Raw genomic sequence first — 23,183 nt, 5'->3', positions numbered from 1 at the left:
CAACAATTAATCAATTTTCAGAGTAAAGAGGTAGGTGTTTTTGTTTTTTTTTTTTAGCACAAAATTTCCAGCAGGTCTGTGAAAACAGCTGATATCTCCAAAAATGAGTTTTTAAATGTCTTCTAAAAGAAGCGTACAGAAAATAATTTTTAAAACTTAGTTGTTGAAACTTTTAAATAACGTATTATTGTGTTATCTTTCAACAGACTTTTTTACTCCAAATGCATGTGTTCGATTTTTCTACAGGCTACCATTTCACTTTATAAGGCAACTATGAACACAACACTGACTTCGACTGAAAATTCAAAAGAATATATAATTGGTTATGGACCAGAGTAAAAGTTTGGTGGCAAATTATTGTATTCTTTGCTCATACTCTCAACCTAAGTAAAGAAAACGTGTCCTCAAAGTCAAAATGGACATTCGACTATCCAACGAAGCACTCGGGAGATAAGCAATGTGTAATTCAACAAGCTTAACAGGTTTCCACAGCACAGCTTCAAGAAAAGGGCAGACAATTCATTACAGCTGCTGCTGAATACAATGACTCAAATAAGTATAAAACTTGGACGATACTCAACCACTATCCAGAAATCAAAATTTTAAAGGGTAAAATAAAGTTTAATAAAAAGGAGGCACATGCATTTATTTAAATAATCAATATTAAGAAACTAATCAACTTGGCTTTGTTGGGCTTTTATATCAGACTAGGACCATGCTCCGAACTTATTCCCTAGTATCCCTACAGGTAGGATAAACTTCAGCATTTACAAACATACATTCATAGCTATTGCAAAAACATCATTTTTGTACATCCAGAGTAATAGTGATTCAGTATTTCTGACAGGTCATTCTACTCACAATGATAGCCATGCACTTCTTCCTGCTTTCTTATTTGCTTGACTCTTTACAAAGAGAATAATTACTCTTGGCTCTCAGGAGCGAAGCTAAGAAAGAGTAGCTTGAACTTACTAACTGGATCATTATTGTTTAGCTAGGTTTCCCTTCTGAATAAGTTTAAAACTTTTCACTCTTTAGGAGCTTTCTTCTTTTCAGAGATAAGCATCCTCATCTTTCTTTGTCTTCCCCCTAATGAAGCAGGTTCCCTTTCCTAACCAGAAGACTGAGGACACGCCTATAGAATCACAGTAAGAAAAGCCTCAATAATTTACCTAAAACATGTCTTTCTAGAAAATAAACACAACCATGCAAAATAATTGCATTTGGAGGAATAACCAGTAACAATTCTATAAACCTATCACCTTTATTTCCAATAATCAAGTAATCCCCATTAGGATGGCCTAGGTTGCTAACTTAAAGCTATTGGCATAGGAGATTCATACAGCCTTACAAATACATAAACACTAACATGGTGATTAATATAACTACATTTTTCATAAAAACTGCACAATGCATATAAAATATGTATTTGATCTGAACTACTTTTTCTAAATATATATTCTTTTTTAAGTTATTTAACACAAGATATATTTGTTTACTATTAGAAAAAATATTTGATTAAGAGGAATAATAAAATTCATGTAAGAAAAAAGAAGAGCAAGATTGTTAAGGGCAATGCAACAGGAAGAGATACAGACAATCCTGAAATACACAATAGAATAACTAAACTCATTATAAACTCCTATCTTTGAAAATTTAGGAATAATTTGTGAATGCCATGACATTTTAAGGTGGGATTAGCAAGTCTTATTACTGAACTAACCTCTCACTCTTAGATCAAGAATTAAATATTTGCTTTGCATTTAGAATTATAAATCAAAACTTTTAGGAATCACACAAGAATTTTACATACATGCTCGAAATTTTAGATAATTAAAAGTGCATTAAGAAATGCACAAAGCAAGATTGTTGAATTCATAACATCTTGTTTTTTAATTGAAATATTAAAACAATGATGTATTATTACACAGTGGCTCTTAATTCTAAAGTCTGTTCCCAATATATTAATACCATAAAGACTACAAATACTTCTCCAAGTAGGCAATGGGGACAAAGGGATATGCATTATATTTTAACCACATTCACGAAGGGAATCAGATCACCAAGTTCTGTTCAGTTGCAATACCACCTTTTGGGATACTCTTCCAAGCTTTCCAGAGATGCCATAGCCCCCTTTTTTCTTTTGACAAGAGAAGGGAAAGGGAATGCCTCTACGTATTTCTATTTCTAGTGAAAAGACCACCCAGTGGATTCTGCTAGAGTCTACAAATGTTTGACAAAATACATTGTCAGAAGATAAGAAACAGAGCATGATGAAGAGACAGTCCTGTTCTCAGGCATCCCAGCCGGCTAGGGCCCTGCAAAAAGCCTAGGACAGCTCCCAGTCTTTCATTTCCATTGCACCCGGAAACTTTTTTCTACCTCCAAATTACAATGACTTCGGAAAACACATGTATGTGATGTTATTACACGGTACAAGTACTTGTTACCCTCTCTCCACAATAAAAATTAACAAGTTACCACTCCAGCTACCTTCAAGGTGAGGCAGTAAGAAGGGAATCCAAACTGCATAGTAAGATGCTCAGCAGACATAACCCGCCTCAACCTAAAATATGTGAAGCTCTTTGTAATCGGTTGTAAAACACGAGACAGACTTAGAATCTCAGTTGTAGGCTCATAAATTCGTAATTTTCGAAACGCCCAGCTCAGGATATTTTGTGTTTCCAGCCCCATCCAGAGTTTCCCGATCAAGTTTCAGCCGTGATCCACCACTCCCCACGCTGCCCCTCGCCCCTCACTCTCCCTCCTGCACTCCTCTCCAACTTGGCTCCCCGGCCGCCGCAGACGCCTCCTCTCCTCGGCCTGCCCCGGAAAGCGGTGACACCCCGGGGCTTTCCGCTCGCTGGAAGCCCCCCAGGAGCCTGTCAAGACACCCCCGCAGACGACGCGGGGCCCCGCTACACAGCGGGGGCCGAAGAGGACCAGGCGGGCTCCCCTCCCCGCCCCCACAGGGCGCGCAGCCTCCGGGCCGCCTTCCTCGGGGACCCCGGGGCTTCCCGGAACGGGGGCGCGGCGCCTGGGTCCCCGGGCGAGAGGCGCCGGCGAAGTTCCCACCTGAGCCGGCGGCCGGAGGTGGCGGGCGCGAGGGCGGGGCGGGGACCGGGAGGCCGGACCGCGGAGAGAGCCCGCGCGCCGCGGAGATGCCCCCGCGCCGCCGCCTCACGGGGCCACTCGCAGCCACGCTCCGTCCTGGCTCCCGCCCGCCCGCTCCCGGCGCCGCGGCCCGGCACTAGGACCCCAGAAAGGAAGGAGGGCGCGCCGGCGGCGGCGCCGCACTTACCGCGCTCGGCTCGCCCGCGCTGCCGGCTCACTCCCCGGCCGCAGCCGCCGCGTCCGCCCGAGCCGCGCGCTCACCGCGCCCGGCCAAATTCAAAGGAGCCGGGCGCGGGGGAGGGGGCCCGCCGAGGGAGCCGGGAGCGGGCGCCGGCGGGGCGGGGGCGGGGAGGGGGCGCGAGTGTTACAACTTCCTTCCCTGCCCGCCCCCGGCCGCGCGGCCCCGGGACGCGGGAGGGGAGGGCGCCGGCGCGCCAATGAGTTCACTTTCTTTCTCTCCCCCGCTCTCCCCCCTCTCCGCGCCCGCCGGCCCCTCCAGCCTCCTCCGAAGCGGCGGACCAGGCCGGGCCGGAGTTTTTGGGGCTCGGCCCGCGAGCGGGAGGACGGGGGAGGCGAGGGAGGAGGAGGAAGGCGAGCCGGACCGGGTGAGGAGGCCCGCGGGGCGCCGGGCCGGGGAGCGGCATCCAGGACAGTAACTGCGCGGCGGGCGGGGGACGCGCCGGGCCGAGTGTGCCCGAGCCCGGCGCGTACACGTGTCCGTGTGTGTGTGCGGGAGTGTGCGAGGGAGAGAGGCGAGGCGAGGCGAGGAGAGGAGCCTACCATGCGCTTCCCCCGGTGCGGATCGCGGGAGAGCCCAATCGCGGGGCGAGCTGGACCTGGCTGTGATCATTTATAATCCTTGACTCTCCGCTCCGCCACTTGTCAAGATGACAGGTACTTTATTTCTTCTTTTTTGTTCAGAAAAAGAGATTCCCCGTTTACTGCCTTTTTCTGTCAAATGGGATTTGCCGGACTGAACCACGTTCGCCGCCCCTCCCTCCTTCCCTCCTCCCGGCCGCGTCTGGTTCGGGAAAGCACCGAGTCTCCCATGCTGTGACCAATCAGTGCCTCTACTACTCTCGCCGCGATTTAGGGGTCATCCGTGAATAACACTTCACGCTGATGAATGGCTCTTGCCGGCTTTCGGCTCTGATGAGGGGTCTGCCCGCCGCTGATTGCAAACACTAATGAACTTACTGCGACAGTTGAAATTCACACGCACCAACAAAGTGTAGGGGTACGTGCGTGGGGGTCTGTCCTTTGCTGCTGCCGGTGGAGGGGAGGCGGAGGCCCTGGGGGAGGGGGCGGGTAATTGCTTCGGACTTAAGTGGAAACACTTCTCTGTGTAATCAAACCTCTAACCTTCGTAGAAAACTACTTTTCTTGATCTTCCGTAGGGTGGGCATTTCAGGTCAGCTGAGTCACCCGAGGAGGTGGGAGTGCAAGACACTGCTGGGAAGACGGATTCGAAGGCAGAAGGGTGTAATTAAGGATTTCCACCCCCGGTAGGCGGCCCATCCTTTGCAGAGCCTCTGAAAATGACCCGCGCCTTCCCTTCCATAGTGTCCTCTTCTCCGAGACCGAAAAGCGCAAATGACCTTCGGACAGGGAAAGGAGGCAGTAAACACTCAGACTTCCTTACCAGCCCCAGCTCGGCACTGTCGCGGAACAACTGTCTGACCCCGGGTTCAAGCACCTAGACCTCCCCACAGCAGCACTTGGCCAGGGGCGGACGCTGTATCCCCCCGAAGGCTCCGCTCCCCACATTTACTACTCTCCCTTCCTCTCCATTCTCCCCTCCGAATAGCAGGCAAACACTTGTCCCTGCGTCGATTTTGTTGGCTATGGGAGGAAAAAAAGTTTGCTGCTCTTCCCAAGACACTGCCACTTTCTACTCACTGAAGTTCCCACCGCAGCGCGGGCTCCCGGCTCCCCAACCCCCGCCCCTTGGCTGCAAAAGAGCCCTGCCCCGGAGCTTCAGAAACTGCTGGAAGTTCCAGAGTTTTGTAGCCCCGAACGGGCGACCTAAGCCCTGAGCCAAACCGCTCTCTGGCTCCGCGGTCCGCAGGATCCTTCAGGCACCTTTCAGATCCGGGATGAGGTGGCTGCTGGGGTGGGGCGTGCGCGTTTGGGGCGGCCGGCCGACCGAGTGCGTGAAGCTCCCCGTGGGTGCCCGAGGGTCTCCCCGCCCTCCCCTGGGACTCGCCGCCCACCCGTGGAGGGCTGGGAGCTCACGACCAGGCCTGCCCGGGCCACCGCCACCGCCGCCGCTGACGTGTCCTCGGAAGCCTGGCGGAGACTGGTGCGCTACTAGCATCCTCGCGCCACCCATCACTTTCAGCTTCAGAGCGGATTCCGCTGACCTGTACCTAACTTGACTCGGCCGTTAGGAAATCCACTTGCCTTTGTAACTGCCGTGCAGAATCAGAAACAGATCGATCACTGGGAGAACAAGGATGATGCTTCCTAGGAAAGCCTGAGCCTTTATGATAGTTTCTCCAAAGTTTGGGGTAGACGTGACTAGGAGAATCCCTGAACTCGAACTAGTGTGCCCAGACCCACAACCCGAGTTCTCGAAGTTGCTAAGTGCTCGAGCACAGAGCAGGGATTAGGGAAGTCTTGGTAGCAAGCGAACCCGACCTGGCTCTCAGGGCTCTGCTGACGGAAAGCAGGACGAGCACATCTTTGCAGAAGAATCTAGAGTCGCCCTGGGGTAGATCCATCTCCTTCTGCCACTGAATTTCACACTTGAAAAAGATAAGATCGTGGGGGCAGATGAATGATATCCCCCCACTCATTCTAGCCATTCTCATTATTAAAAAAAAAAAAATTGTCCATTAGGAAAGCATGTCCCAGATATTACAAGACGATGATGCAAACTACTTGAAATTTGAATCCGGACAGGATCGTAAGGAAACTCTTTCATAAAGCGCTTCTGTGGCCCAGTTCACACACACACACACACACACACACACACACACACAGTATTAGATCTTTAAAACTTTTATAAGTATCTAAGTTAGTGAGACAGCCTCTTACTATCTAGGAATACATAATAAAGAGACGAGACCCTGCCCCAATCTTAAAGAGGCCAGAACTGAAGAGCTACATTGTGGGAGTTAAAGGATGCTTCTTTACAGCTCTTTTTTTCTAGAATCCTCATTATAGCTAACGCTGGTAATAAAGGTAGGAAACAATAGAACTCATAAAACACAGAAATGGTAATAAATCTTGGCTCCTGTCTCCAACCCAGTTCCTTCTTACATGACATTCAAAGTTTTTCAGTATGCAATAGTGAACATTCACACTGTGGTTGCAGTATAGAAAAAATACTCTAGAACTCATTAATACGGCCCTGCGCACACTATGCAGGCGTCGCTGGTGGACAAAGCGTGCAGGTGTCCTCCTCTACGTCTGCCTGCGCCTGTAATCCAGGCAGGTTATGTGTGTTAAATTTGGGTCTCTCTCTCTCTCTCTCTCTCTCTCTCTCTCTCTCTCTCTCTCTCTCTCGTCTCTCATACAAAGAAGTTCCATCATTTGAGGAAAAGCCGATGTTGTGCAGTGCCAAACTGTACCACAGGCTTCCTCCTTCAAATGAATCCCTGGAAAGCAGAGAGGCAGCTCGCTACGTGACCATCATGCTTTTTGCCTCACTGAGCTGTTGTCAAGAGAGGGCGGGGATGGCGGGCAGCTCACGCCGTGCCCTCCGCAGCAATAAAAACTGGAGCTGGAAAAGAAATGCAAGACATCGCTGTCTGTTTTGCAAGCCTCTGGCTGCCCTCTGCAAACTGCCCGGCGCGGCTGGTGACTTTGCGGTGTGAACGCAGCTGGTCGTGCCCGGGGTAGTGACCTAGCTGGCGGCATCGCCCTCCCGTGGGCCCTTCTTGTCACACAGATGCGCAGCCCTCCTGGGCCCCTCTTGTCACACAGATGCGCAGCCCTCCGAAAGGAAAATGTGGTCCAGCTCCCATCGCAGCACCTGGTCCTACTGCTAGGAACGAGTGCCTGCGGCCTTTGCAAACCTCTAAAAAGTGCTCGGGAGGAAGAGAATGGGCCGAACCTCCGGATTCCATTTGGGGAAGAGGAGCCAGGGCCACCAGCACCCTGCCCTGCCGCTCCGCCTCCAGGTGGGCCAAGTCTCAGCAGAGTGTCGCTGCCCACCTGAAGGTGACACCTGTCCATTTTAGTGAGCATCACAGGCGCCTTCCGTTTCTCCCCTTTGGGGGCTGTGCGTTTTCTCCTCCTGTCCTAAAGAGCCAGCTTGGACCTGAAGGGGCCAAGTAGCAGCTGTTTGTGCCTCTCTCCCGTGCGGACCGACAGTCTCCGCAGCCACTTCCTCCTTTGACACGGGAGGCTTACAGGCATGCAGAAAGCGAGCACCGGGTCAGGCAGGTATTAGGCTCTCCTAGGAGACTTGCGGACATCACTCGAGTTTACCGATTCCTTGGACTTGATTACATCCGCTCTAGCACACTGAGGCATGAGTGGCCTGCCTTCTGGGTTCAAACCCAGTGGCTGCCCTGGCTGCAACCTCTCCCACTCAAGAGACCCTAGGAACGATGAGGAACGGGGTAGAAATGACCAGGGGAGAGAAATCTCAGATACCTAGACCTTCCAGCTCACCCCTTGAAGACCAGGAAAGCCAGTAACCCACATATGCCCCAAAGGAGGTTATGTCTCAACTGAAAATAACAAAAAGGTGATGAGCGACTTCAAAATAGAGGCTGAAGGCTGGAGCCACCGAGCAAAACCCCAATTCGAGACACCTGAGGTGTTTCCCTTACACAAATGGCTTTGCAGGTAGCAAGTGATTGATCTGCAACAGTGAACAACACTAAAACTTACATTTTTCATGGAAGTCTCTCAGGTAGCCTTAAAGTTTTATTGGGTGGAGTTTCCCCCTGCCCTCCCACCACTGGCAAAAAAATAACTTATCCCTTGGCTATTAGACTGAGGGAACTGTAAAACAAATATTTTTAATTGATCACTGACAAAGTCATAAAATTAAATGGCTGCAGTGGAAAATATGCTTTCATGATTTTAATTAAAGCAAGATAAGCCTCTCTCAATGCGTATGCATTTTGGAGCCACTGGGTGGACTGGTGATGAGACGAAGCAACCTTTAACTGGGACTGTGCTTCTCCAGTCCATTTGCTTGTATTCTGTGGTGTAAACCTGGCCTAAGCGTAGCTCTGACCTTTGGTGGAAATGCATATGTGTAGCACCACCCAAGGGTTCCTTGCTTTGACTAGAGCTTCATAAAAGATCCCAGGTATCACAAAGGATTTTGAACATCAGTGTCTTTTAACATGTGGAACTCTCAGTTTTGGTTTAGCTCTGTGAATGTGTTTCAAACTTGCTGTATTATTCCACACTGAAAGTGGGAACCTTTCTAATTAAGAGTTATCATGGAGTACCTTTTAAAATCTGACATATGTTCCATAAACGAGTTTTCAGTGAGTAGTGTATTTAGTGTACTCAAAGTACGCATTAGCTGCTGGCAAGGTTTATGATAAAATAGTGACACTACGGGACGATTTTTTAGTAACACCCCTTAGATATTTTAGGGTACAGCTTATATGTTAACTTGTAAATGCAGGTTAAAAATATAGGTATCAAGTGACTATAAATCAGTATCAAATTGAACATCTTTTTATTTCCCAGAAGAACCCTGCTCTTTCTCCTCCCTTTGGTGACCCCTTTGTCTGGAATACGCTGTATCCTGGGACCGTGGAACACATAGTGTTTAAAGCAGCGATTAGTGGTATTCTCCTCCCTTAGCAGTGCTTCCACTGTGTTTTCTGCATGTAATAAAAGTTGGCACTGTTTTTTGTATAGGCCTTTCCCAATAGCTGAGAGCTCTTGGAGTGTAGGGGCTTGACCTTATGCCTCTTTGGACACACAAGCCTAGCGCATGGGCTGGCATATAGGAGCTGCTCAATAAATATTTATTGAATGAATCAGTGGATACATGAATAAAATGTTTTCATTGTCTTTAGCCTTTTTGACTTTCTTTTTAAAATAGGGATATGTCATAAATAAAATTTACCTTGAAAATGTATTTAAGTACATTTTTCTATTTCTCTGACCATCAAATTTTTCAGGGGACATCGTTTTAAAATTCTGGTCATTACAACGAACCACTTTTGACCTTGATTGACCTTTCTCAGAAACATAACAAAAACAATGAGAAAAGGCAAAGAGATCAAATTTTGTTTTTTTCTTTTTCAATAGGATATTATGTTTATTGAAATTTGGAAACAAATTGTAGCAAGCACCTATAACATGTGGATACTCCCGTTTTATATTCATTATGACATTATTTATATAACCCTATTGTCTTTCAAATTTCCTTTGGATTTTTAGTGGTAAGGAGTATAGAGCCTAAGATGACTGCTTTTCATTTCTTCAAGACAAGGATTCAGCTGGTATTGGGGAAACAATCTCTGTTTGTTCCTGTCTGCTCAGGAGGACTGTTTCTAATTGATCTGGCATGGAATTTAGTTGGCGATGTGTATGTTGCAACTGAAGCGCAGAGCCTGTGTGCTTTGTAAAGTGATAACCATATGGGCCTTATTTGAAACATTTGAGGATTTTCGACATTAACCTGGGTTAAATTGAGCTATAAATTCAACTCAAATGTATATGTCCTGACAAATTCGTCATCACTTTGGGTAGATTCGAGCCATGCTCCCCTCAGATTAATAAAGATGATGACCGCTTATCACAAATGCAAAGATTCGTCATGATAAAGTACCATAATGTTGTACTTTGCACTGTTTAAATGCAAATTGTCCATATTAAGCAGACATTGTCTACTGTTATCACTTTCAGTAGAATGGAAATGTTTAAAAATGATCTCTGGGTAAAGAAAAGGATATATAGTCAAATCTATTTCCTCTTACACTATTTTCAAGTGCACTTCGCTATCATGAAGATTTAATTAAGCAAGCTCAGCTAAGCTAAGAAGCAAAGAGGCTGAAAGTTATTACTTATAGAAACATTCAGGACTTACACAAAATAATTTATTTACTGTTCTTCATTTAGGGGTTTTGGCAACAACCGAAGGTTAAAAATACAACAGAATTCTATAGCTCCTTTCCCCTATTTCTGAATATCAAATTTAAAGCTTACACTTTGTTACAGATAATAGTACTAAGTTATAGATGTTGATGGTTCTTCCCTTGCTGCTTTAAATTGCCTTGAAAAAGATACAGTTTCTTTAATTAAAAAAGCTGCACAGAACTAATCCCTCTAGCTGAAAAAAGAAAAGTTTTAAGCAATCTCTTTCTGCTCCGAGAGAGAAAGGCAGACAATACCATAACAGATCAGAAACATAAGCTATAGTGTGCAGCCAGGAGCACAGCAGGGAACTGAATACTGCTCCGACTGTGTCATTTTTTAATCCCCCATCCCAGTTTTCCCCGTCTGACCTCATGCTGAGATGAAGTTATCACAGAAGACAGCTTTACTCTCACCAATGAATCCAACCCTGGATCTGTATTATCCTTAGCAGATCAAAACACTGCTTTCATCAAATAGCATTATCTGCATAAAAGGCATGCAATTGCCCGATAATTTCACCCAAACTATGCTATTCATTTAAAGGACAAGAAGAGAAATGTAATTCATTCCTTTTGGGGGGTGGTAGAGAAGAGTGAGACTTGGGGAGAGGCAGAGGCTGGAAAAGCTAACTTACCCCCTTCACTCATGGGAACTTTTCTGTTTTTAACACAAAATCCCAAGAAGGGGTCCATTTAAAAGTCCCCCTACTCCTGCGCTTTAAGATTAATTGTTGGAGCAATTTGGTGCAGTTGGAGTGACAAAAGTGTAAGTTGTGTAGAAAACTGGCAGTGAGAAATTACAAAGCTTGCCGACGTCATTAGCCATGCTTCCATGAACCCCAATAAAAACATCATATCCAGTAAAATTGGAGAAGCATCGGAATTAGCTGGACAATTGGATGAAGTTTAACACAACGTTGTATTGGTGTGGTGGGGGGATCCTTACTGGAGATCTTTCTATGCATTATGAGAAGTTTGAATCCTTTACAGGGGGAAGACAAAGACATATTCCATAATTCTGAGTTGACACTTTGAAAAATATGTAAGAAATCTTAGAAGTCAAGAGTAGTGGTTTTTTAAAATTTAGAAAATACTTTAGCCTCTTTCAGAAAGCCTTTTCCATTTTATGTTGAAACAGTGTTCTCATTTGCATTGTAGATTGTATAAGCTGTTATAATGGGCTTCTCTTTAATGGATCCTACCTCTTTATTGAGTGACATCAGTTGTTTTGTTCAAGGTATGGTGATAGGTTAGAGCAATCAGGCAAAACCATTTGTGTCAAGTAAATGGAATTACTAAGAAGTACTAAAACGGGAGTTTTAGTACTAAGTATGGGTGACCTATTAGGTATATGTTAATGTCCTTATCATATGTTTTACTCACCATAATTTCAATGATTTCACTTGAAAACGTAAATTTTCCACTCAGCCCTTTCAGAATTTACTATGTAAACTGACCCTGCAAGAAATTCAATTTAATCTCTACCCTTCCATCACCCAGACAACATCTATACACAAAAACGTGTAGGACAAATGATCAGAACTGCTTGAAAAACAACAACATTAACATGCTTCAAATCAGAGGCAAGGAACACTCCTGGAAATTCATGAAGCAGGTGTCGGGGCAAGGATTTGTCCCTTGAAAGAAAGAATCTGGTTCTAGAAGAAAGTAATTGTAGCCTTACTATTCATTACCATTGCTGCTTTAATTACATGTAGGTATTCCCTAAAACATTTAAATGCAATTCATAAATAGGGTTTTTTTTTTTTTTCTACACCAGCTTTCCAAAACTACAACTTGATACTGAAGTGCTCTGAGACTAAGAGTCTATGAAGAGTCTATGTAGATATATAGTCTGCTCAGTAGTAAAGTTCCAACTGATATTTCCAAAATACAGCTTCATGACATACAAATTATCTGAAATTTAATGTGATTAAGCATTAAACTGTGGTATTTCCTTGAATTTAATGACAGAACTATTTTCATGTCAAACTTGATTACAAGAACCAGCTTTCAGAGCGAACTGTTTCAAATCCCAAATCATTAGCAGATCATTTAGGGTTCAGTCTCACAAAACTTCATGTCTATGAAATATCAACTAAAGATATGTAAGCAGAGAGGTGAGTTTCACATTTTGCGTACATATGTGTTGGTAGGGAAAACCTACAAGTCACATTTCTGTCTGTGAATCCCAGGAGGGTAAAGATGTTGACATCATCAATACCACCACCACTCTTAACAACATACTTTTGATGCAGTTCATGCTCATGTACTATTTTCTCAAAGCCTGTCATGGACCATTATACCCATCTGAAATGGACTTAGACAACTTCCTTAAGACTTTAGAAATTTAAAATGCAACATAAGATTTTGATATTTTATTTCTTCTTTACTTTCACTTCCAGTCTGTGTTCAACTCATAGCTGATTTTTCTAAGAGACTAAACCTGGGTCATCCATAAATCCTGATGTCAGAAGTACATTAGGCCACAGTCGCATGAATTACCATAGTCTGGAAGCCTAAGCAGTCATCTTCATGGGTCATGGAATTCTTTCTTCGCTTAAGGATGACACCAGAAATACCACTACTCTTAGAGTGCAAACTTCTCAGGTGAGGCAGAAAAAAGATATTTCTACCAACATTCTAGGTAAAGCCATCCTCTTGCCATAACTTTAGTTAATTTTTGGTGCTTAAGACAGCAACGCTTGGTTTGCTCTGTGGTGTGATGCATTTCTGAGAAAAGAGTTGTGGAATAAGGCCATGAAATGGTAAAGGAATCATATTGAAATACAGCAAGCTCCTACGGGCCATAAGGTCTGATTTTTAGTTTACCTGATGAAGATGAAACTCTGGCTTTGTTTGCTTTAGTGAAAAATATAAGAAGCCAGGCATTTCTAGAGCAGACTGGGAGAAAGAAGAATTTGGCCTGGGCAGAGAAGCATCCAAACTTCTTTCTGTGTTTACCTAACACTTCTTTCTTAGCCCTATACTCTGAGGCCAGCACTTTTAATCCACAAAATCCATGAAAGACCAGGATTCACCTTCCAGTCTTTTATCCTTGGATAAGATATCTAGGAGGGGGAAAAAAAGTAGGCCATGAGGAGATTATAAGCTAAGAGTCTATAAAGAGGGAGGAAATTGGCAGTGAGAGAATCTGAGTTAGGGGAAAAAGAAGGGAGAACAAGCTTAAACTGAAGATAAACTAAGAGGATGCTGGAAGGAAGAGAGGGTGCATGTGAGATTCCTAGCTCAGAGTCCTGGCTTAATGGAGTTCTGCATTTATCTTTAGTCTCTCTTTACACTGATCACTGAATACTAGAATCTTGCCTCAAGAGTTTACGGTGTTACTTAGAAACAAGATGTAAATCAGGCCATGGCATAGGTAATATTTATTTTCAAACTTATTAGACATCAACCTTTACTATATTTTGGAGTAATGTTGATAATAAAGAGGTTCTTTATTGAAATTTAAGGATTATCTTGGTGACAAACAGGCTATGAATATCTATGATAGCCCTGGACCAATAATTTTCTAATTGTTGCCTGTAGACCCCCTGTAGTCAGAATCACCTGAGGGTTCTTAAGAAAATATACATTCTTGGGCCCTATTTCAGCCATAGGGAATCAGAATCCCCAAAGATAGAAACAATAAATTAGCATTTTAAACAAGTCTTCCAGAACATTCTTACAGGGAAGTTTGAGAAATATTGCCCTGGGTTAAATATTTTGCATTAAGTAAATAGATATTTCAGTTTTATCATTTCCCTATTACAAAGAAGTTGCAAATAACTGTAGTTGAATTATTTTCAGAATTGACACATTCCCATTTAAGAAAGAAATCAAAATACACAAAATGAAAAGGGTGAGAGTATCTACTGGAGGAAATTCCAGCTGAAAAATTCAGTGACACATCAAAATTCAGTTTGAGATTATGTTTTCTAAGAGTCGTAAAATCAATGTTACAAATTGAGGTAGCATTTTCTACATATTTTAATAGTTGGAACACTGTATATAAATTTTTGCTGGCTATCTTGTTTAATATTTTAGATATGTTTCTAAAATTATGTACATTTTGGAATGAACATTTAAATATGTATTAGTTCTATTTATTATCAGAAATTAAAGCATGCTTTTTGCAAAATGGAATAGAAACTCACTCGACTTGTGTAGCCTTTAATAGAAATCCCGCATAAATATATATCCAAAAAAAATTAAGAGCTTTATCTGGAAGCTAGGCATTTACAGGTCAGCGTCCTATGCTATTTCTAGGATGGTTTTCATAAGCATTGCTCATGCTGAAAGCCCTTAAATTTTTAACATAAAGCATTATCACTACCCTGCCATCTTCACTTCCTTCTTTTGCAATTACTTGTCTCTGAAGGATGTGACTTTTAACAAAGTACTATGATTACGCTTACGGATGAGACCCTCTTTTCTCTTATATTGCGTGGTTAAAGCCCTTATTATAAGTAGTGGGAAAAGCATAAAAACAAGTCTTTCTTTTTATGTTGTCTTGACTACTGCAATTACCTGGTCTTCATCCTATTTTCCCTCCTCCTCCTGACTTGCCTGGCCTACGTGAATGTTTTCTTGCAGACACTGTGCCCACCATATAACATATATTATCTCACATGGTCCTCATAAAAACTTCAAAAGTCGTTATTATTTTCCTCATTTTAAAGAGCAGTAAATTGAAAAGTAAGTAATTTGTCCAATGTAAGTAGAAGAGCCAGGATTAATTAGTCTTCTTCCAGAGCCCCAACACTAAGAATGACACATATTTCTAGAAGGAATAAAACCTGCTCTGATCCTGTTAGTTACACACATATAAAATCATACACACACAGAAAGATCAACTAGAGTTTAATGAAAGAACAATGCTCTTAAGAACAGACACACCCCTAATGTGAATTCTAGAAAGAAAATAACTTTATTGCTTGAGTCTGCTTTTGAGAAAAGTAGTTTTATAGTATGAAAAAATTGAACTTAACAAAACTTTAGGTCCTGTTCCACAGTAATTTTACTCATCTTTCTTTGTTTTATATGTTGTACATATTTACAATAAAATTGTTCCCCAAATAACGCTTTTTTTAAATTATTTTTTGAGATTGATTCTCACTCTGTTGCCCAGGTTGGAGTGCAGTGGCATGATCTTGGCTCACTGCAACCTCCACCTCCCAGGTTCATGCAGTTCTCTGCCTCAGCCTCCCGAGTAGCTGGGATTACAGGCTCCTGCCACCATGCCTGGCTAATTTTTGTATTTTTTTTTAGTAGAGATGGGGTTTCACCATCTTGGCCAGGCTGATCTTGAACTCCTAACCTCATGATTCACCTGCCTTGGCCTCCCAATGTGCTGGGATTACAGGCGTGAGCCACCACACCTGGCTTATAACACATTTTATGATTCCTTTACCTATTTCTCTAATAACATTACTGCAGCCCTCAGCATGTATTTTTGAATGATGGTTGAAGGCTAGACTTACAGAAGATTTCAGCTCCAGAAGGATGGTTCCCTCCTCAATTGTTAATCTATTCAGGATAAAGTAAATCACTGTTTGAAGGACTGAGTATAGTTCAGGGATGATAAACATTTGTCAGTCTGATAAAAAAGTTTCCAGGAAGGCTGTAACTGCTCCAATGGCCTTTGGCTTATAGAAGTTGGTAATTCCTCTTTGAAGGACCAGGGAAGTTAAACAGGGTGAATGGTAAGCTTGCTGCTATTTGAAATTAAAAATCATTGAAAAACTGTCCACTGGAACACCTTAGGGAATGAATGGCAGATAATAATGGTTTATGTGTGGTTGCAAAACAATAATGAACCTGTCGAATCAATTGTTCTGAATAGCAATAGATCACAGTGGAAGGAAAAATGCACCTCCTTATTGACCCCTTGTACATTCTGCTACATTTCATTCTTGTGACTTTTGAATGGTTTTCTTTTATACTTAATCATGCAGTGACAAATTAACCCTAAAATGGTTACCCACAACTCTTCCTAAAGGCAGAATTTAATATAAATAACTGAAACAAGAGCAGAAAGTAAACCCAGTATCTTTCCTTTTTTATGGATGTGATATATTCAGGATAAAAATGCTAATTTCAGGTCTAAAATGAACATAAAATAAATCAGTGCTAATCATGCGTGAGTTTTTTTATTTAACAAAAGACTTAGTAAAATAACAAACTTATAAATAGAAAAATGAACTATGACATGATCTTACTTTATTAATTTAGGTTTATCTTCTAACAGATGCATAGTAGTGTGGCCAAACATATTTTGCCACGATCTGCAATGACTGATAAACTATTAAATGATTAATTGTACTGGGCACATTAATTTTACATGAATGGACATGCCATATGTTCAGGGTTAAATTGTAGAAAGCAATCTCTTGGTCTGCTCTGCACACCCCAACCTCCCCAACTACATTTAGAATTTATACAGTGTTTACATTAACACAATTTATATAAGAGAGTGCCACTGAAATAATTAGTTTAGATTCATTTATGCAGATGACCTGGCCAAAAACCCACTTGAAACATCAAGGCTCACCATTATCACCAACAAACGGAACTGTTATCAAATAACAATTTCTTTTCGTCCTGGGGTTAAATCTGCCACACAAGTAGTAATAGTCCTGTATCTGCTTCTCTTAAGATATTATCAGAATCAAATGAGATAGAATGTTTAAATTCTAGAGGGTTATAGTTTATGATTAATGTTTTCATTTGTCTAACCAGTTATTTTCTTCCTGTTCAGCTTATGTAAGAAAAATTCAAAATATATATGAAGTATTTTAGTCATAATCTTAGTGACTAAAATACTTTAGTATTTTAATGTCATGATTTCTGTGAAGGGATGCTACAATCCTTCAGCTTTGTCTTAAATATTTATCTAATACCAACTGTCTGGATCCAAAGATGGAAAAAAAAGGCATACAGGATTTATAAATGGGTTTTTTCTTCTTGTAGTAATATGTTAGGTTGAAACATTCTAGTTCATTCCACAACCAATTCTTTTACTTGGTAATGAAAATGTGCACACGGATTGAGGGTAATGTCTCTGACTAGGGAATTAGACCCCTCCAAAAGTGGCCTACATGGGATTTGATGTGAAGCCTTAATTTATTGCACTGTCACCTAAACACATGGCACAATGTTTTCGTGACTGTTAATAATATATTACTAAATATTAATCAGCTATAAAAAGAAATGTGATTTGTATGTGTATAAGTTTGATCCATTTATCTTACTAGTGTTGATCTTGTATGAATTTTCTGAGATATCAAATTTTGGTGAGAATACCACTAATGGATTTTTTTTCACATTCCTCTAGAAAAATTACTTAGCAATATAGTATTTTAATTCAGTAAAACCTTTATTTAGAAATGTCATCATTTCTTTAACTTGATAACTAAATTGTCTCTAAATATAAATAGCTAGATTTACATTAAATTGCACATTATTTTTGTAGTTATGATTTCTGAGACTACCCTCTCTCTGAAGTGTATTTTTAAAAAGAGTTGGCTTTGCCTAGATTTAGATAAAATATTACAATCTAATTTGGACTGTAAACTATTCTGATGTTGTAGCTTCCTTGAAATTTTATGACTAGATTAGAAACTTTACAGTAAGAATAATAGTAGCAAACTCAATATAGATTTGTATACTGTATTTGGAGATACCCTCACATATACATATGTATCTGTGTATCTATGTGTGTATACATGTGTCTATGTATCTAGATCTATTTCTCCTACTATGGTGTTACAGTTTTTAGCTGTCTCTTGAGTGCCTATAATCTAAAGGAAGTTTGTTTTTTTTTTTGAGATGGAGTTTCACTCTTGTTACCCATGCTGGAGTGCAATGGCGGGATCTCGCTCACTGCAACCTCTGCCTCCTGGGTTCAAGCAATTCTCTTGCCTCAGCCTCTGGAGTAGCTGGGATTATAGGTATGTGCCACCACGCCCAGCTAATTTTGTATTTTTAGTAGAGATGGGGTTTCTCTATGTTGGTCAGGCTGGTCTCGAACTCCCAATATCAGGTGATCTGCCTGACTTAGCCCCCCAGAGTACTGGGATTACAGGTGTGAGCCACCGTGCCAGGGCAGGAAGATGCTTTTAAAACATTGCAATTGAACATTGACCTTCTTTTTCTTAATTTATTATTTACCTAATACATATTTTTACCTATAAAAGAATCAGTGTAAGATGGAAATCTTTCAGTTTGATTACTTACATTTCAATTGCCAAAAGGCTTATTTCAGCAACATAAAGTACAGCATTAACCTTTATCTGGAATCCACTCTTTATCCTTTCCAAATTAGCTATCCTTTGACACCTAGAGCTTTTAATATCTGTTTTTTTTCTTGATGGGTGATGTATTATATTCTTTCAAGCAAGGTAGTTCTGCTAACATGTTTGATCATTTCAGTTACTATGCTTTGTAACATTTTGATCATATACAATACTATGTCTTTTAAATATTTGGATCTTTTTCATTCAGGAAGCAGGAATTCTGAATGGTAAATTCTGGTTCATATTTGACAGATTTGTGATACTCTAAAAATACCACATTTCCCCTATTTTTCTTTTCCTTGTATTATATACTATGAAATATAAATAGATTTCCATGTGTGTATTATAAATATTCCAAGCTAAATATACGTAGGTACTAGTTCACATCATTTATACGTAACACAATTTATCTACTGCTGACTGCTGTTTGTGACTATGTGCATTAGAAACATTTTTTCACACGATATTTATTATGTGAATTTGAGACAACTTAATAGGCATATACTTTGCACATTGCTAGTTGTCTGTGGTTCAGGATGTAACCCTCTTCCCACCTTTTCCCATGCTTTGTTGCAATAGATCTTTCTGGGTGGCCTCAAATTAAGGCATTTCCTTCCCTCATTACCTGCTTTAATTTTTTTTTGGAATGTGAATAATTGTGATGACAGAATTAATTTGAGTATGAAAATATGAGAGAAAAACAGTCTATTACATTTTACTCAAGTTGTCAATTTTGTGAAACTGGGTAATAATAGCAAACCAAATTCTGTAATGTCAAATCAAAGGTAATCTCTCAAGTTGATTTCTTGAGTTCTCTAAGGGCTTAATATAGAGCCAGGGATGAAATGAAAAGTAACAATTATTATTTATTTGATGATAAATTTAGAAGAAAATTTTCAATTCCAGATACACGTTTTAAATGAGGATTTCCAAAATTCTGAAATTTACTAAATTGGTTCTTAGTGTTATACCACAGGGTGATGTGTCATTTTACAGACACAGAGAAAAGAACAATAAGTTAATAATGAATTTTTCGCCTTAAAGAAAACTTGAATTGTAATAGGGAAAAAGGAACAATAGAAAGGCTAGTTAAAAGTGTTGAAAAAGCAACAAGTACAGGGCAGGTGCTGCTGGCTCATGCTTGTTATCCCACCACTTTGGGAAGCTGTAGTGGGAGGATCACTTGAGTGCAGGAGCTCAAGACCAACCTGGGCAACGATGTGAGACTCATTTCTTAAAAAAAGTAAAAAAGAAAGAAGGAAAGAAAGAGAAAGAAGGAAGGAAGGAAGGAAGGAAGGAAGGAAGGAAGGAAGGAAGGAAGGAGGGAAGGAAGGAAGAAGGAAGGACAAAACTCAAATTTTATTAATAGGTTCTTATGATAACAGCATAGCTACAAGATGATACTTAAAAAAATGCCTACATAGAAAAAAAAGAATAAAGTAACATTCATTATAATAGGAAAATGAATTACCATATAAAATAGGGTTTCTGCATTTTTTTCACAGATTTTATATAAAATATTTTATCCTTTTGACTAAAACAAAAAAAAGAAGTAAAACATCATTAAAATTATTATTTGGTAATATGGACCAATGAGCTATATTATAAAGCATTACTATTATACTAAACAAACCTATTAAACTTCCTATAAAAATTAATTTTTTTACCTAAAGCAAATATTCATTTAATAACTTTTTGGTTTATTTATATACACATCCTGATTAATTTATATTTAATTGTCTTAATGTCCAAATTTGATCACAGTAAAATATACTTCAGCAAAAGAAAATGGGCAAAGAAAAACAAGGATATTATGATTTCTTCCATCCCAGGTTTATATACTTTTCTGAATATCCTAGTTTGCATACTATATAGATTATATATTATTTAAAACAAAATTGCAAAACCATTGCTTGCTTGATAACTATTTTTGAAAAAGAGTCTTTCAGTAAACTTCATTCTGCTCCAAGAGAACAGAGCTCCTTTTTAAAATGCAGGAAATTGTTTCAGCATGATTTTTCCTTTATGTTTTATTTAAAATGTTAATGGAGTAAATCCACAATTCACATAATTTATTTGGAAATAGTTTTGTTCCGAATAATGCATCGAAAGAACAGTGATATACAGGCAAGTCCCCTTAAAAAACATGCATCAATTCAGTTCCCTTTTGAAGCATATTGCAAATGCCCTCTAACAGGGCACAGCAACATTACATAAATCATCTTATATGAAAAATTAACATGACATCAAATATTTATAAATATTAATGTGTATGTTAATATAACCAAAGCTGTAACAAACAATCATAACCTTGCCAAGTTTCCTAGGACAGGCACAGCTGATAATGATATCCATTATCTCTGGAGAAACGCACAATTATGAAAGTTATACACAGGATGCTGTGTTTTTAGCTGCTTTTAAATTTATCCATTAGATGTCTACCTTACATATAGTCTTAACCCTTCGTACACACGTTCTTAAGAAGTGTATAAGGCAGCTCATGTGGATAAATATTTTACCAATCATTTTTATTTAATCATTTACACAGAAAGTCCCTATTTTTTAACATAACTTTAAGCATAATTGCAGTATATTGTGTCCTACAAAAAACTCACTTGGGATTGATCTCATTGACGTGTGTTAAGTACCGCATATGCATTTACATGTATGTATGCTCCACCTTGTTTAAGAAAGCCACACTTGGCAAAGATAGATTGGTGATTTGCGGCTATGCAATGTAATGCGCGATGCTAGCTCCAGTCCCTCAGGAAAGTCTCCGTGTTGAGGATGGGGTGGGGATGGGCAGTTCTTGGGCTTGCCTGACTCAGTAGGGTCAAGTCCACAGTTAAAATTCTTGGGGACTCACAGATCATAGGCATAGTCAGGCAGGCAAAGTTCTGCTTGGGGTTGTTTTTTCAGTTCAGCTCTTTTCGTGGCTAGGGTGAGTCAATGGATAGCACAGGAAGGTGACTCAGACAGAAGGAGAGAAGGACCACCATTTTATACACGTGTATATGCGGCAGGCTCAGTCAAGTCTGGCTCAGTGTCCAACAGGTTCTCATGGGCACAGCAAGAAGATCACGTTAGAGGATAAACATACTTTAGGATGGAAGATGTTTTGCTTCACCAAAAGGGAGTTCTGCAGTAAGCAGCATCCGAATCCACCCGTCTAAATCTGCACCCAAGCCAGAGCATTCTTCACTGTAAAACACCTAACTTCTATTTTCAGCCTGACTCCTCAGTGTTACAAAGAGACTATTATTTTGTGGAAATAGGCTCTGATGAGAGTGTGCTCTGCATCACTTACAGGTGGCAATGGGTTTTGCCTTAGGTGTGGTGGAGGAGCGTGACCTTGTTTTCATATTAACATTTTTTTGTACATCTCTGGGATCTACGATTGACTTTGGGGCATTTTGGCTCTGGATAATAATGCTGATTCAACCTACTTACTCTCTGAAAAACTAAATATGGAATGAGTCATGTCTCCAGTGGTCAAAAAATGCCACTCAAAAATGTCTTCCAATTAGAGATTCATTTTATTGCAAATCCGTAAAAATAATATGGACTTTAGATGGGATGTTCAGCCCGATACACATTTTAGTACTAATTGTTTTAATCAGGTAAGAGAGAAATACTTATCTGGTATCTTTTTAAGTGGGTCAGAATTTTGAATGGAATGCAAAGAAAAAGGGTGAATTTGCAGAGTAGACATTACTTTGTTACTTGTTAATTTAAATGTGTATTTTAGACATTAGCTTTCGAATCCCCAAATTGCATTGTTATATTTTGCCGCCAGCAATTTTATGCTCTATATTATCGTTTACTTTTGGCCACTATGGAATCATTCCCATCATCCCAAGCATATAGTTATTACTTCTATGTTAAAAAAAAGAAAAAAGGCAAGAGGGGGGCTTTTACTTGATTTTCCTGTCAGCTGCTCCCTCTTTTCTGTTTTATCTTATTTTACTTTCTTTATTGTATTTATTCTTTTTTAGGAAAACTCCTTGAAGGGTTTGCCTATGCTGGATGTTTCTAAATGTTCTACTCTCATCTCCTTTAAATCCAATGAAAGTTTTATCATCACCATCCCACAGAAACCACTTTTGTCAAGATGGCCCAAGATCTCCATGCTGCTAAATCCCAAGGTCAAGTTTTAAGCCTTCTTTTACAAGTGGCATTCCCCCTTATCCATAGGGAATAAGTTTCAAGACCCCAGTAGATGCCTGAAACTGGGATTATTACCAAATCCTATGAATCCTATGTTAAAGGAAGCACTTTGCGGCTTCTCTTGGGCAGATCTGAATTGCTAGCCTTACTACTTGTGCACTGTGGGGCCATCAGGTAAAATAAGAGTGACTTTAACACAAGCACTGCGATACCACAACGTCTGACCTGATAACTGACTAAAGGGGCGAGTAGCGTAGCCAGTTTGGATATGCTGGACAATGGGAAGATTCACCCTCCTAGCTGGATGGTGAGATTTCATCAGACCAGGCAGACCAGCGTGCAATTTAAAACTCAAAAACTGTTTATTTCTGGAACTTTCTATTTAATACATTCAGACTGTAGTTGACTGCAGTTGAACTGAAACAGCAGAAAGTGAAACTGCAAATAAAGTGGGAGGGGACTGCTGTACTTGAATCCATTAGGACACAACTTCTCCCGTCCTCCTCCTTCACACACTTTCCTTCATTTGGCTTTCAGGACA

At 40.7% G+C, this 23,183-nt stretch overlaps 1 protein-coding gene across 1 annotated transcript in view; it reads left to right on the top strand.

Annotated features, from left to right (window-relative positions):
- Positions 1-23,183, top strand: part of LOC108318279 (translation initiation factor IF-2-like) — an 84,036-nt gene that overhangs the window by 15,548 nt on the left and 45,305 nt on the right. The window contains exons 2-3 of the mRNA XM_037745943.1: positions 2,806-3,093; positions 3,467-4,008. Of these exons, the coding sequence (XP_037601871.1) occupies positions 2,806-3,093; positions 3,467-3,970 (792 nt within the window). The 3' untranslated portion in view covers positions 3,971-4,008. The remainder of the gene's footprint in view (positions 1-2,805; positions 3,094-3,466; positions 4,009-23,183) is intronic.

The sequence above is a fragment of the Cebus imitator genome, unplaced genomic scaffold (assembly GCF_001604975.1).
Source record: "Cebus imitator isolate Cc_AM_T3 unplaced genomic scaffold, Cebus_imitator-1.0 Scaffold11, whole genome shotgun sequence".
Classification (NCBI taxonomy): Eukaryota; Metazoa; Chordata; class Mammalia; order Primates; family Cebidae; genus Cebus; species Cebus imitator.
Note: the sequence above shows the minus strand (reverse complement) of the source record. Positions and strands in the feature narration are given on the sequence as shown.